The 16,373-nt window shown below is 44.1% G+C and overlaps 1 protein-coding gene across 5 annotated transcripts in view; it reads right to left on the bottom strand.

Annotated features, from left to right (window-relative positions):
• Window positions 1-16,373, bottom strand: part of RGL1 (ral guanine nucleotide dissociation stimulator like 1) — a 276,904-nt gene that overhangs the window by 28,877 nt on the left and 231,654 nt on the right. For all 5 annotated transcript variants that reach the window (XM_061383454.1, XM_061383455.1, XM_061383459.1 and 2 more), the window contains 4 exons: window positions 15,444-15,659; window positions 11,656-11,759; window positions 7,908-7,992; window positions 743-832 (listed from right to left, as the gene is read on the bottom strand). In XM_061383454.1, coding sequence (XP_061239438.1) covers window positions 743-832; window positions 7,908-7,992; window positions 11,656-11,759; window positions 15,444-15,659 — 495 coding nt within the window. The remainder of the gene's footprint in view (window positions 1-742; window positions 833-7,907; window positions 7,993-11,655; window positions 11,760-15,443; window positions 15,660-16,373) is intronic.

Genomic DNA, 16,373 nt, shown 5'->3' with positions numbered 1-16,373 from the left:
GAAGGAGGTACGATGCTCCTTTGAATACCAAAAAACTAGAAAGATTTGGTTAGTACGTGGTGTCAGTGAGGAGATCCAGAAAATGACTAGAGGGTTTGGAACAAATGAAAAGATCTCTGAGTACAAGGACCAAGTTCTGGGAGCTGACACTCTCTTTCCCCAACAACCAGGTCCTGGAGCTACTGTGTGTTCAAAGTTGGGACTTTGAAAACAGTTGAGACTTCCCTGGGGTCCAGTGGTTAAGACTCTGTGCTTCCAACGCAGGGGCCACGAGCTCGATCCCTGATCAGGGAACTAAGATCCCGTGTGCTGTGTAGCATGGCCAAAAGGGGAAAAAAAGCTGATTACAGTAGGCATTGCAGGAGGTCTCAGGTCTCAAGCTCCTAAGTACAGAAGTGGATAAGTACAGAAGTGGATAAAATAAGACAGTATAAGGGACAGAAGCCTACCTGCCACAGACTTTCCCTCACCTCCAGAAAAAAAAAAAAAAAAATTTCCAGAAAACAAATGCGATCTGGGACTCTTGGACCAAACTATTTCCTGCTGGGTCAAGTGGGAGTGAGAAGAGCTTGCCTCAATAACTCCCAGGGCTGCTGAGGACAGATGAGGTAAAGAGCACGAGAACTTTTTTGGGAGCAGGGGCACCCCGCAGACAGAAGGTTCTGGTGCCAAGCGGGAGCCCTGCCACCCACATGGGGTGGCTCCCTGGCTGGCCCTCGGGGAGACCCAAGGCTTTCCATACCATGTCCTTCTGGAGCTGAAGCCGCCTCTGGGTCCGCTTCTGGTTCTCTTTCACGCTGCTGTCCAGGTTTGCAAATTTCGAGGTTCCTTCCTAAGAAACAGATGCACACAACAGAGGAGAGAGATGGAGGAAGGTGCTGGAAAGAGGGAAGGGGCGCCTAGCTTCTGGGGCACTACGTGGACACCGTGTGAAATGAAGAGGCCTCCAGCAGGCGCCGGACCGCCTCACGAAAACACCTGGCTGACCCGTGGCAAGCGGTCTGTTCTTGAGAGGGCCTGGTGGCCTTGTCTTATCCTGTTTCCCCCTAGTTTGCAAGAAGAGCCCCCAATCGATTTTATAAAATCAATCATGAATATAAGGCAGGGAATTCCCAGAAATGGAGACAATTTTTACACATCCCGAATTTCACTGCAAGTAATCACATGTCTGGAAACAAACATCTCTTCCTCTGTACTTTTTGTGATTTCTCGAAATTGGTCTGAAAGGCGTGCGCCAGCACCCTGTGAAAGAAAAAAGACTATTTCTGTGGTATTTCTTAGCTAAATGAAACTTTGGTACCGGAAGTTCTCTGAGGAAGTCCCGTGCTGATCTATGAAAGCCAGACCCTCATACATGTTTTTCCCCCTTCTATCCCTCAGCCTTTCCTTCCAAGTTGCCTCTTAGGTTTGGAACTCCTACAAAATCAATTCCTTCCTCCCAGCGCCTGGGGACAGATGGCGACCCTTTCTTTCCTCCCATCTGTTGTAATAACAAACTCTTCCACATAATGACTAATCTCCAGTTTGCTGACTGAACATAAAGTGCTTTGGGTTTTGTGGGTTTTGGGGTCTTGTTAAGTTCTCATTTTCCAGGAACTGCATGAATGGGAGGCAGATTTCACAATTCAGGAGCGCCAGACTCCACACTGGTCTCCCTCAGTCAGTCAGCTTTCCCTGGGTTTATCATATAACCAGAGCATGCGACCTTTCGCTACTGTCCGACTACAAGGGGACCTTTTCCAGTGACCTGGCCTTTCCGGTAACAGTGAGGCATCAGTATCCTATATCATTCACCCGCCTTTACCTGGGTCCAGGTACATCCCTAGGGACAGAACCCATAGTGACTCCTTAGCGACTGTCAGTCTCCCTATTACAAATGACAATAAGAAGAGGTATTGTTTAACGATCTCCTGTTTATAGTTTTTGCTGGGGGATGAATGAAAGTGTCCTAAAATGTGCCACTTCCTCTGCTCAGTGATTGTGAGTCCTCTCAAATTCTTGAGAATCTGCTTGGAGTGAGAAATCAATTCTTCCTGCCTTTGGAATGCAAATATCCATCTCTTTGGGGAATAGGCCCTCCTGGTTCCCTTCCAGTTGCTTAATCACTGACAGAGGTGTAATGTATGGACAGTACTGCAGGTGCATTAAAATTCTTGAGAAGGATTTCTGAAAAGCTAAGAGGCTGCTGAGAATCACATAACTAGGAAGGAGCTTAAAAGAGCACTGAGGATGACCTCCTTGTGGGGAGGAGAAAGATCTGGGGCCGGGAGCTGGAAGATTTGCTGATCGCCCGACTTCAGGAGAGTGAGGCTCCACTCCTGGCTAGCTAACTAAAAAGACTGATGAGTAATGCCAGCTATTCCAGATGAGGTGTCAACAGAAATCCACTATGTGTCACATCCCACCATGTCAGTGTTCTGCCTCGGCCCTAACCCTGTCCTGCAAGGCTCACGACACCAATCCCTTGAAACTTCGCAAGACTCTTCACGGGCACTGTGACTGCATCTCTCTGGATCTCTCCTCTGCCTCCTTTTCCTACTCCTGCTTCTACTCTCTTGATGATGCTTCTTCTTTCTGACAAAGTCATCTTATTTTTTGCTCTACTCAGGTATCTGGATATACCATCCTGTCCCATGATCTCCATTATCACCATGCTTGGAAGAATTCCAAATCTTGCCCTCCGTCAACCTTCCATTCTCCTCTTGTTTCATCCCCTCTCTGTCCTTCTCTCTCTAGCGCAAATTTCTCTCACTGCCTATCACCATCTTCGGCAGATGAGTCTCACTGCCTATCACCATCTTTGGCAGAAGACAGCTGCTCTCATCCATCCTGTTCCTGGGCCTCAAGGGGCCTCTTCTATTGGGTGCTACATAAGCAGTGGACCCCTCTCCATCAATTCAGTTCAGTAGCTCAGTCGTGTCTGACTCTTTGCAACTCCATGACCGCAGCATGCCAGGCCTTTCTGTCCATCGCCAACTCCTAGAGTTTACCCAAACTCAAATCCATTGAGTCAGTGATGCCATCCAACCATCTCATCCTCTGTCATCATCTTCCCCACCTGCTGCTGCTGCTGCTGCTGCTGCTGCTAAGTCGCTTCAGTTGTGTCCGACTCTGTGCGACCCCATAGATGGCAGCCCACCAGGCTCCCCCGTCCCTGGGATTCTCCAGGCAAGAACACTGGAGTTGGCTCCATTTCCTTCTCCATCTTCTCCTCCTACTCACAATCTTTCCCAGCATCAGGGTCTTTTAAAATGAGTCAGCTCTTCGCATCAGGTGGCCAAAGTATTGGAGTTTCAGCTTCAACATCAGTCCTTCCAATGAACACTTAGGACTGATCTCCTTCAGAATGGACTGGTTGGATCTCCTTGCAGTCCAAGGGACTCTCAAGAGTCTTCTCCAACACCACAGTTCAAAAGCACCCATTATTTGGCACCCAGCTTTCTTTATAGTCCAACTCTCACATCCATACATGACTACTAGAAAAACCGGAGCCTTGACTAGACGGACCTTTGATGGCAAAGTAACATCTCTGCTTTTCAATATGCTGTCTAGGTTGGTCATAACTTTCCTTCCAAGGAGTAAGCATCTTTTAATTTCATGGCTGCAATCACCATCTGCAGTGATTTTGGAGCCCCCCAAAAATAAAGTCAGCCACTGTTTGCACTGTGTCTCCATTTATTTGCCATGAAGTGATTGGACCAGATGCCATGATCTTAGTTTTCTGAATGTTGAGCTTTAAGCCAACTTTTTCACCCTCCTCTTTCACTTTCAAGAGGCTCTTTAGTTCTTCTTCACTTTCTGCCATAAGGGTGGTGTCAACTGCATATCTGAGGTTATTGATATTTCTCCCAGCAATCTTGATTTTGGCTTGTGCTTCATCCAGCCCAGAGTTTCTCATGATGTACTCTGCATATAAGTTAAATAAGCAGGGTGACAATATACAGCCTTGACGTACTCCTTTCCCGATTTGGAACCAGTCTGTTGTTTCATGTCCAGTTCTAACTGTTGCTTTCTGACCTGCATACAGATTTCTCAAGAGGCAGGTCAGGTGGTCTGGTATTCCCATCTCTTTCAGAATTTTCCACAGTTTATTGTGATCCACACAGTCAAAGGCTTTGGCATAGTCAATAAAGCAGAAATAGATGTCTCTTGCTTTTTTGATGATCCAGTGGATGTTGGCAATTTGATCTCTGGTTCCTCTGCCTTTTCTAAAACCAGTCTGAACATCTGGAAGTTCATGGTTCACATATTACTAAAGCCTGGCTTGGAAAATTTTGAGAATTACTTTACTAGTTTCTGAGATGAGTGCAATTGTGCAGTAGTTTGAGCATTCCTTGTCATTGCCTTTCTTTGGAATTGGAATGAAAACTGACCTTTTCCAGTCTTGTGGCCACTGCTGAGTGCTCCAAATTTGCTGGCATATTGAGAGCAGCACTTTCACAGCATCATCTTTCAGGATTTCAAATAGCTCCACTGGAATTCCATCACGTCCACTAACTTTGTTCGTAATGATGCTTCCTAAGGCCCACTTGACTTTACATTGCAGGATGTCTGGCTCTAGATGAGTGATCACACATCATGATTATCTGGGTCATGAAGATCTTTTTTGTACAGTTCTTGTATATTCTTGCCACCTCTTCTTAATATCTACTGCTTCTGTTAGTTCCATACCATTTCTGTCCTTTATCGAGCCCATCTTTGCATGAAATGCTCCCCTGGTATCTCTAATCATCTTGAAGAGATCTTTAGTCTTTCCCATTCTATTATTTTCCTCTATTTCTTTGCACTGATCACTGTGGAAGGCTTTCTTATCTCTCCTTGCTATTCTTTGGAACCCTGCATTCAAATGGGTACATCTTTCCTTTTCTCCTTTGCTTTTCGCTTCTCCTCTTTTCACAGCTATTTGTAGGGCCTCCTCAGATAGCCATTTTGCTTTTTTGCATTTTTTTCCCTTGGGGATGGTCTTGATCCCTGTCTCCTGTACAATGTCATGAACCTCCGTCCATAGTTCATCAGGTACTCTGTCTATCAGATCTAGTCCCTTAAATCTATTTGTCACTTCCACTCCTGGTTAAATGACAGTTCATCAGTTAATAGTAATTATGTGAAATAGGCCTTCCCAGCCCTATAGTCTTCTACCCCAACTCTGACCTCAGTCATTAAACAGACATCTCTACCAGAGCCAAATGCCTGCCTGGGCCTAGCATTTGTTTCGAGCAATTCAACCCAGGAGAGTTCTTAGTAAGAGTCCCAGGAACGAAGAAGATTTGGTAGTGTTCTGCTTTCCTGTCATACTGAAACGTGTGGACTCCATAGATAAGCTGCTTGGAATGATCCAAGATTCAGAAATCGTAAGAGTAACAGGTTTAAAACAATCTCTGAGTAAAATAAAAACATTTGTCTCCAACAATTAAAAGGAAAACTATCGATTTTTGCTAATTAGGATGTTGTTTCAGCCATAGTATTATAGAAGTAGCACCTTACATCTGCCCAGAAGCAGAAGAAAGGTCATTCAAAACTAAGATTACCCTCCCACAAATCAGTTTAAGTCCAGCATATTAAAAACAGAGACCAGGCATGGTTCTTCTGAAAACCTAAGTATCTTGATTTCATTTTATTACAACTGTGCTGAGAATTAACATCCAGAATGATATGCATCATATGAAGAATAATAAACAAAGATGACTGGAAAGGGACCCACATAGACATATGACCTGCCCAAAACATTCCACTATCATTAATGATAATGCACAGACCACATGAATTCATAGCCAAGTTTTTCATTTCTTTGGGATTCCAGCCATGTACAAGAAATTTAACTTAGAGCACCGAGGTAAACTTCTACATTTCAGAAAGGTTTATGGGACCTTTAATGTCTAGATGTAGCTCTGCTTCTACGGTTTCAGCCAGAAGAGGGCCACCGGGCAATGAGCTGCACAGTATTCAATATATCTACTTTGGAAAGATGACTCAGAGCTATTGGGATTTGACTGTGTGGCTCCACTAAGTCTAGCTTTGTATTACTGACAGGGAGACGACTAAGCCATCTCCTTCCAGCCAGATGAGTTTCCATTTAAAGTCTGCAAATCCAGGGGGATGTGAAGCAGGGAGGAGCATGACCTCAGCAAGCCAGGCCTGGTTTAGTGTGCGGTTCATCAGGTGGGCCAAATCCAGAGACACCAGCCACCCTGCCCTGCACACACTGTCTATGCCAAGCAGGGCTAACAGTGGGCAAGTGGTTAAACTCGTGTGAATAAGAAGGCCCGTCAATGCGTGCAGTCCAACATTGTTTCTGAACACTTGTGACATGCCCAGTGTGTTAGAGAGATAACAGCGGAAAAGCCCCTGCCTGCAAGAGGCGTACAGGCCAGCAGGGAGACAGGTGACATTCACAGACAAGTTTAACGAGGCACATGGTGAGAGCTAGGACAAGAGGAAAGACGGGCTTCCGGAGCACACAGGAAGGGGCCTAATCAGACCTGAGTGTGTTGAGCAGAAATGTAGTCTTCATGGAGACATGGAGGAAGAGTAGGACTTAGGAGAAGAACAGACAGGAAGATCATAACAGATGCCTTTATAGGAAGAACTAACCCGACAGTTATCACTGAGGCCTTTTCTAAATAAACCTACCCCCACTAGACTCTCATTCCTACTCCAAGTGTCTATGCGAAGCTTACATCTATAGCCTACACTTTTCATTTGTCATGCATACTTTGGTTTCACATGTAGATAGCTTGCCAAATGCTACAAATGACGGACAGCTGCAGTGCTTTCAAATACGTGATTTCAGTAAATCTTCAAAACAATTCTATGAGATCAGTAGACTAAATATAGTACTATATAAGGATCCTCTAATTGCCCAGTTCAGGGCAAAAGGGTAATGTTTTCTTTTTTTAATAACTGCCCACTTTACCACCCTCTCCCATGAGACTGTAAGCTCCTTAAGATCAGAGATTGCTTTGGGCACATGGTGAATGCCCAATCAATATTAAATGAAAGACCACTTCCCTCTCTCTGAAGTTTCACCTGACCTCCCCTGCCTCCTACTCCCAAGTGGTCCAAAGAAACAGTCTTATGCTTAAGTGATGAAAGCAGCAGCTTTAGGGTCTCACCAGGTTGGATTCACATTCTAGCTCCACTACCTCCGGGTGTGGGACTTCAGGGGTATCCTTACCTCTCTGAGTCTTGACTAGCTGCAAAATGAGGAGGGTGGACTCTACAGAAAGGCTGTGAAAATACTCTCTGCTCCCCTCTCATGACTGCTCACAACCTATCGTTCGTCCCTTTCTTTGACTACTCGTTCTTATTTAATGTCTACATCTACCCACTAGAAGGTAAGTTCCTGAAAACAGTCTGTGTTAGTCTTCTTCATACTCCCAGAGGCCAGTCAAATGCTTTACAAATATTAGGCACTCATCAAATATCTAGAGAAAGAAAATGAGCTGAGCTACAGCTTTACCTAGCCTGCTGTTCAGCAGCCAGCACTCATCTGGTGTTCAATAAATACTGCTGACGGACAGGTTGCGCAACTTAGTGCAAATAAAGGATGTGGAATTGCAGGCTTGGCCCCTGCCCTTTTAGAAGATGTTTTGCTGAGAAGGATATTCCAGGCCCTCTCTCTCCCCTACCTAATTGCCAACACTCGGTGTTTGCAGGGCGGCTTGTTCAGGGGCTACAGGCAGGCAGCAACGCCAAGTTTCACAATCTGGTTGTATCCCAGTGAAGCCAAGGATCAGGACTTTGAATTTTCTCAGCCCCAGGCTTCTTTGATTTGGCATAAAAACCCAAAGACCTGCGTTTCAGTCCCTTTAGGCTCTCTCAAGGGACCGCAGGCAGCCAAAGAGCCCTCAAACTTCTCTTGTTCCTTTGAGTAAAGTCCAGAGCACAGTGCAACCCCACATCCTCACCTTCATCAGTAGCTCCCGGCTGGTCAGATGGTTATTATGGTCTGAGAAGATATCTGAAAGCTCTTCAAACATCAGCATTCGGTCCCTAGAAAAGGGATGGAGAAAAAATTAACAAATGAAGATTAGAAAAAGCTTAACACCTTTGGATGGTCTTTCCTGAGGACCTCTGGCTACACAGGGGGTATTACATTGTATAATTGGGACAAGTTCTCTTCAGCAAGTTTAAAAAAAGTCCTCTTAGCAACATGCCCACAGCCCCACAGGACTAGAGAACTCGTCTTGGCCAGTCTCCTCATTTGAGAGATGAAGATGTCAGGGTCAGGGATTTGCCCAAGCTTCTGCTGCTAACTGCTGAGAGCTGCAGCATAGAACCCCGATTTCCTTACTTACAGGCCAGTGCTCTTTCTCTCAGAGTCAGAGTGGACAGTGCAGTCAGGAGGGGCTCTGGAGTCAGAGGGGCTGGGTTCTGATCCCAACTCTGCCACTCACACCCTAAGTGATGTTAGACAAGCTGCTCAACTTTCTGAGCTTCAGTTTTCTTATCTGCACAGTGAAAGGCTGACAGCCCCCTTGCACGATCACACACGTAAAGCACCTACTCCTTCCCAGCCCCTCCCTAATACAGCATGTCTCCACAGGCCTCAAGCTTTTCTCTCCACCCCTCCAGGCTTCCTGAGTGGATGATTCTGAAGGCAATAATTCTAAAGAATTAACAGAGGCAATGTCATTATACACTCAACACTTTCATTATCATGCTGCTGCTGCTGCTAAGTCACTTCAGTCATGTCCGACTCTGTGTGACCCCATAGACGGCAGCCCACTACGGTTACCCCTGTCCCTGGGATTCTCCAGGCAAGAACACTGGAGTGGGTTGCCATTTCCTTCTCCAATGCATGAAAGTGAAAAGTGAAAGTGAAGTCGCTCAGTCGTGTCCGACTCTTCGCAACCCCATGGACTGCAGCCTACCAGGCTCCTCCGTCCATGGGATTCTCCAGGCAAGAGTACTGGAGTGGGTTGAGAAAGCCATTATTAAGGATTTATGTGAACAGCCGAGTGGACACAGCTGGGTAAGGAGAGGGTAGAACAAATTGAGAATGTAGCACTGACATATATACACTACCATGTATAAAACAGAACTAGCGGAAAGCTGCTGTATCACACAGGGAGCCCCTCCTGGTGCTGTGTGATGACCTAGATGGGTAGGAAGGGACAGGGAGGCTCAAGAAGGAGGGAGATATATATATATATATGATTGACTCATGTTGCTCTACAGCAGAAACCAACACAACATTGTAAAGCAATTATTCTCCAATTAAAAAAAAAAGAATTTATGTGTTTTACAATGAGGGTAATATTACTCTTAGAATAAAGAAAACCATTAAAGCTATTAATATTTTGGAAAAAATCGTTAAGAACTTAATTACATGTGGGCTGAAATAAAGAGAAGTAAATAGATGTCTTCTCTGTCCACTGAAAGCTATTAAAGTAAAGGGCTACTGGAAAAGTAATAACCGAATAAAACATCTTAACCCTGTTCCTTTAATTTCGCGATAGAAACTATATAAAGCTGATACGAAGGTGACTTCTCTCAGGAACTGTGATACTTCTGCAGCATTCCTGCTAAAACATGAACCCACCAACCAATGAAGAAATAAACCAGATGCCCATACTGTACACAATGGGGCTTGGAGGTTTGTTCTGCGGTATTTCTTCAATACAGAAACCAGCTGGAAGGATGGGCCTTCTCTGATGATAACCAAGGAGATTAAGAAATGAGTCCAGTCATTTTTTATCTTGTGTTTTAGCCTCAAATGTGCTGTGGAAGAAACCTTTGGCTGGCTAAGTGACTTCCACAGTATTCTACTTATCCACCACCAAGGAAAGATAGATTACCTTTCACTGCCTAAAAGAGAAGGCTAAAAGCGGGACAAGGCTGCATTTTAGCCCCAGACCATCCCTTTGTTTCTGATACCACAAGTGGGGAGCAGTGATGAGGGGAAGGGGGAGGTTGGGGTGCTGAGGATGGGGACTCTGTATGCGTCTGATTTCCCCATCATATTTCACCTGGGCCTACCATCTATTGATTTCATATGGTCCATATCTTTCATAAGACTCTTGTGCAGAGGATTCCAATCAACTAATCTATCGCACAGAGTGTCACTTTGATCATCCAAATGAATGAAGGGGAGAAGAACCCAAGAGAAGAGTGGTAATCAAGAAAATTGCACTGGACTTTGAAAAGTCCCATCTCCACTTTTTCTCCTGACAGATAACAGAGCATGTGAGTGCTGGAGACCAAGTGGCAGGGTATCTGTAGATCTGTAACACCAGGCTTTAAGATCACCCGCTTCTAAGAGTTATGTAACAAATAACGTGACTTCCCCTAAGCCGCCTTTCCTCTGATGGAGAATGTGAGCTTATCAGTAGCTTGAATACTCTGGCACTCCTTTTTCAGCATAAATCTATGAAACTCTGGTTTACCAATCTGGGTCTCTAGAGAGTTGGGGTAGGGTCAGTCCCTTAAGGCTTAGGGCTTCCCTGGTGGCTCAGATGGTAAAGAATCTGCCTTCAATGCAAGAGACCTGGGTTCAACCCCTGGTTCAGGAAGACCCCTAGAGAAGGGAATGGTTTCCCACTCCAGTATTCCTGACTGGGAAATCCCAAGGAGAGAAGAGCCTGGTGGGCTACAGTCCATGGGGTCACACAGAGTCGGACATGACTGATTGACTAACACTTAAGGCTTGATCAACCCTGAGTGAGCTGATGAAACTGAGTACTGAGACCTGCTCTAAGGACAGAACCTACTAAGCCCACAAGGCAGGCCTGCCTGGGAGCCAGCTGGCCCCTCTCCCGACTGGAACTGACTCTGCCACATACAGCGCGGACTGTGCTGCGTACAGTGCAGGCATTTTTGCAGTTTATAAACAATTTAGTCATTTTTGCCTGTTATGGAATGACTGTGCAATTAGTACAAATGGAAGGAGAAAGTAACTGGCCTGGTCTGTAGTCATGACACACTCCCCAGCCTCTCAATCTGTATTCACGGGGGACCAGAACTGCATCCTTATTCCCCTTCCCACCTTGGTGAAAGGCAGAGTCCAGTGAAGCTCTGGACAAGGGACAAGAGCAACGGTGAAACGATAAGGACGTTCAATTGTTCACCCTTCCAAAGGTTACAGCAAGAAATATGAAGAAAAATCCAATACAGAACGTGGGAGGTTAATCATTTTCAGTCAGGTTCCTAGGAAGGAATACTTGGGGGGGTTTTAACAACACTAAGATAGCTTGTCATAGGCGGAAGCAAAACTAACTAAATGGATTCATGCTGAACAGCAAGAACTAATGTCCTCCGTGCACACATTATCCCTCACAGCTTGGAACGGCTTAGGGCTTTGAAGGAATGTGACTGAACAAATAACCGGAAGTAAAGGCGAGTTGCTGTAACTTCACTTCTCGGTGAGCTGATCCTTCCAAGCCCGGATGACATGCACATCCTTAAAATCACCCCCAAAGCTGACCATCTTGGCTTTGGCACCCTTCAAGACTGAGGTTAATTTCTGCAGCAGCCCTGCCTCAAAGCTCATTAATGATGATGTGTAAAACACACCCTGCTTGGAACACACAGAGGCTTTCAACGATGTTTCTCTTGTTATATAATATGCACTTTGAAGGTAGAGGGACCCACACCACTGATGCAGCAGCTAATCAGCCCAGCCAAAGAAAGTAGAGCAGACACTTGGGAACTTACTTTGGGACCGCAGCCCAAGTCTTTTTTAAACGATAGATGGAATTGGACTGCAGCGCCGAAACGATGGCCCTCAAGGAGGAGAAATTCTTCAGGATTCTACATTCCTGTACAGAGAGTGATTAAAACATACAAGGCATTTAAATATCAATAATACAGTGAGTTGGTGGTTTCCTGTTTCAGAAGTATCACAGCTGCTATGAATTCTTACCACTAAATAGGCAGCTGTACAAATACTGAACATCAAAAAGTGGCTCCTTATACTCCCACCCCAGTCACCGAAACACTTTATAGATTTTGGCACAGAATGCTTGTTTTTCTCCCTTTAATATATTTTTTTGCGTTGTTGTTACAGTTTTATAGTTTCCAGCTTTCCCAGTAAAAACACGAATGGCAGTCAGCCTACAGAGCTGTGCTAGAGAAAGCAAACTTTCTTCTGCTGAAAGCATACAGATGCCCTAAAAATACACATGAAAGATGACCGTAACCTTTAGACCCACAAAGCGAACCAGGTCGCAGCCGCTTCAAGGTCAGATGCTATCACACATCTCATGACCAAACCTTGTCTGGAAAGGGGTACACAACTTGGCAGTAAAAACTCACCACAAGTTGAACTTTGGCTCTTATGTCCTTAGCCAAGAGGGAATATTTTTATACACATTCATTTGAGCTCCAATTGGCTTGTGCCTCAATCATAAACATTCAGAAACACCTTGGTACTTACAATGTTTCCAAAATAACTTGGGCTTTTAAAAGAAAATTCATTTTGGCAGCATTTTAAAACAAAATAGAAAGCGAACAGGAAACATTCTGGATGTCATTTTCTGAAGAAGGAGAAAGCCTCCCAGAGCCTGAAACTTAAGCTACCATTCAGAGGCTGTAGCATCAGCAGGCAGCGACCTTGGAGTCAAAATCCTGCTGAATGAATGGCAGGCAGAGCAAAACAGTCAGGGGGAGAGAGGGTCCCCTTCACAGCCAGGACGGGGAAGGAGGAAGCCCTGGTGGCGGGGGGCGAATGTGCCTTGTATCCAAGGAGGTGCTTCATCCGCAGGCATGTGGGAATGTAAAACTTCCACTGTCGACGACTGAGTATGCCGCGTGACCATGGGTTTGGCTTCATGCGGAACATCTGAGGCAAGAGGTCCCAGAGTGGCTGGGCATAAATGCATACTGCTTAAAAGAACACTTCACGAAGTCACGCTAGTCCTGACTGTGAAGGGAAAATGGCATTCTTTAACTTAGCACGCCCACATCTGGCTGCTTAAAATTACTATGCCAAGCCTGGATAGGAGGGGCATTTGGGGGAGAATGGATACATGTATATGTATGGCTGAGTCCCTTTGCTGTCCACCTGAAACTATCACAATATTGTTAACCGGGTATACCCCAATACAAAATAAAAAGCTTTAAAAAAAAAAAAAAAGAAAGAACTAAAAAAAAATCACTATGCCAAACCAACAACCCATCCCCCCAAGATTTTCTTAAAAGTAAATGCCAAAGCTCTTTACAAAAGTCATGCCCACTCTTTTGAAATGCCTCAATGCTTTCTTTTTATTTAAAAAGAGAGCGAGTAAAAGAGAGAGCAAGAGCACTGAATTACAGTCTGGAAACCAAGCCCATGAGAACATGGTTCAAGAAAGGTTCAGAATCCAAAAGTTATGTTCTAAAAATCAGGAAACTTGAAATAAATAAAAGAACTCGGGCCCAGCTATTTCATGCAAATTGTAATAAACATATGGAACACATTATTCAGAAAGAGGCTTAAGCTAAGGGTTTAAAGGAATACAAGAGGCATCTGGCCCCACTGCTAAAAAAGGAGTGATCTTTGAGGAGATCTGATGCAAAAATGTAGCAGTAAGGCCACTCCAACAAAACAGTCATATTAGGTCAGAAATATTTTCTGCATGTGAAAGTATCATTTTTCAAACATCCTCTCAAAGAAAATGGCTATGATTAATTCAGGAAAAGTAAAATAAATTTTTACTGGAAAACACCTGTGAGTCTTATTATTTTATTAAGTCACCTACACAATTTTAAGGGACACAGTTTCGTGCATCACAAAGAGTTAAAGACCGCTGGCTTTTAAGCACGTGCTACGGCATTTGGAATATACCTGAAATTATACAACTTGTACTTCTTACCATCACATAAATGCACAATTGGTATTTAATTTGGACCAAGGTCACTGTTTGAGCCACCCTGCCATGTATACAGATGCTATATGCTTACCACAGATTTTAGAAGCAGTTGAATACATTAAATTGAATACATTTTCTTTTGGCATTTGTGGCCAAAAAAATATTTTTTCCTATCAGTCTAAGAAGACAGAAATTTCATATTCTATCGTACTCTATCAGGACTTCCTTTGTGGCTCTTACTTGCTGATAAATAAGCTCAATTCAGAATAAGAGAAGTCTAAGTTGTGTAAAACACTTGTTTCTTCCGTATAACATTTTTCCATATACTAAAAAGTCTGTAGTATCAGACCACCTACAGACTCAAAATAAAGGAAACTCTTTGGCACAATTACGGCTCTGCTGTTTAATCAAAGACCACAAAAGGGAATGTAAAACAAAAGAGACAGAGAGAGAATGTAAAAGTTTAAGTCTTATGCCCACAGATAGGGGCTCAATGAGAAAAATAAATAATGGGGTAGAAAACAAAATGTGTTTTGGTTAGAGTTGACTCCATATAGCCCAAAACAGAGGACATTTGCATAAAAATTATTTGTCAAAATTGTTGTTAATTACATAGCTCTTGCTGATGTAGTTTCTTCTGCCTAGACAAAAATAAATAAATAAATCTTCCCCAATCTTCAAATACCCCCAATACTATCAGTTATTCAAAGCTAAATTCAAGTATCATCCTGTCCATGAAAACCTGCCTGGATCACCCCAGCCAGGACGGATTTCTCCCTCCCCCACTTCTGCAGCACTTATGTCATATGACTCCACTTCTAGGCTGAGATGACTCCAGTGTCTCTTAGCTTCCTTGTTTGACTATAGGCTCCTGTAGGACCAAATTAACTGTGTTTAGCCTATCTATGTCCTCCACGTACAGAATACTGCAGGTCAGAAGCATTTATGGGCTCATGAAATACGTGGTGACTGACTGACTGACTATTGTTCACCTTTTCTCAATCAGGAAATAAGATGCGGATAAATGAAGGTCAAAGTCATGTGACATGGATGCAGCTGATCCGGCACACTGGACTGACACCCAGCAGAATGCAATTCAGCCACAGGAATAGACTCTGTCCCTCCAACTTCAGATGCAAGGCTCTCAGAAAAGCCCTTGATTAATATGGAATCTGTATATTTCAGTCCTTTAGAAAAGGGATGTGAGATCCTGAGAAGGTACTGGCTCTTCAAGCTTGCAGAAGATAGACTGCGTCCAGGTCCTGGAAGGGGGTGGGGTAATCTTTCTGCATTGAAGAGCAGTCTATCTGACACTGAGATCACCAGTTTATATGTACTGAACACAGGGCAGAACCAACAGTCTGTGAAAAAGCAGACATTCTGTTTCATCCTGAAGCAGCAGCAGTATTGGGGGCCCATAAGCAGCAGGAAGTGAGCAAGGGACCCATTTTTTTAAAGAGGAAAATAAACTCCCATGTTAAGAAAGGCAACTTTTTCCCTTACTTTGGAAGGACCACGATAAGAACAACAAAAACCCAATGGGCCCTCACATACGGTTTTCTGACTGCCTTTCAACCAGGTGGGAACATCAGCATGATGGCATGGCCTCCCTTATCTGCTAAGCCCAAAGGATATTTTCAAAAAGACAATTACGTGAGCAATGTTAATCCACTTCTCGATGATCTTGGCTCTCTGCTGAGTCTTGAGTTCTTTGCCCCCCAGGATGGTGCTGACCACACATTTGGTGAGGGTGTTAAACTGAGAGATGGTGGCACGGATCGTAGGGGCCAAGTGTTTGTTCTCCTTCTTATCCCTTCGAGACCAAATGCAGCCCAGGCAGTGGTGAGGCACGACTTTCTTAAACAGTTGCTGGAACAAGAGAGGAATTGACTTTAAGGACAATACACACATTTCATCAGGCAAAGCATGTCATCTTTTGTAACTTGGTACTTTGTGAATGGACAAATTGCCCATTTCTACTTGATCTGCCTCATGGTGTCCATTTCAACAGACAAAAGTAAATAATTAATATATTAACTGATCAGAAAAGCCCACATGTTCTTTCTAAATCTGTTCAACTGAACACATGGAACACGATGACCAACAGAAAAATTTAAATGACCAGAAACATTTGGGCTTTTCTGTCTTGGAAGAAAATCCAGGTGAAAATCTACTTCTGACCAAGAAGTGGTTAAGATTACTTTGACTTCAAAATCATATCCATGGTACATTCTGGACACTCACAATCATGAACTGTGTATAATGAATATGAATGGTCACCTGAAAAATGACTCACAGGAGTGACACTCATCAAGTTCACTATTTCCCATTGTTTCAAGTGAAGACAGTGAGAAACAAACAAAAGGAAAAACTATTCAGTGTCACACAGGAAAAGGAGGAAAGAGGGATCTGAAGCCTGGTTCCCAGGTCTTTGGGTTGGGAAGATCCATTGGAGAAGGATATCCACTCCAGTATTCTTGGGCTTTCCTTGTGGCTCAGCTGGTAAAGAATCCACCTGCAATGCGGGAGACCTGGATTCGATCCCTAGGTTGGGAAGATCCCCTGGAGAAGGGAAAGGCTACC

Source organism: Bos javanicus, chromosome 16, assembly GCF_032452875.1.
Source record: "Bos javanicus breed banteng chromosome 16, ARS-OSU_banteng_1.0, whole genome shotgun sequence".
NCBI lineage: Eukaryota > Metazoa > Chordata > Mammalia > Artiodactyla > Bovidae > Bos > Bos javanicus.
Note: the sequence above shows the minus strand (reverse complement) of the source record. Positions and strands in the feature narration are given on the sequence as shown.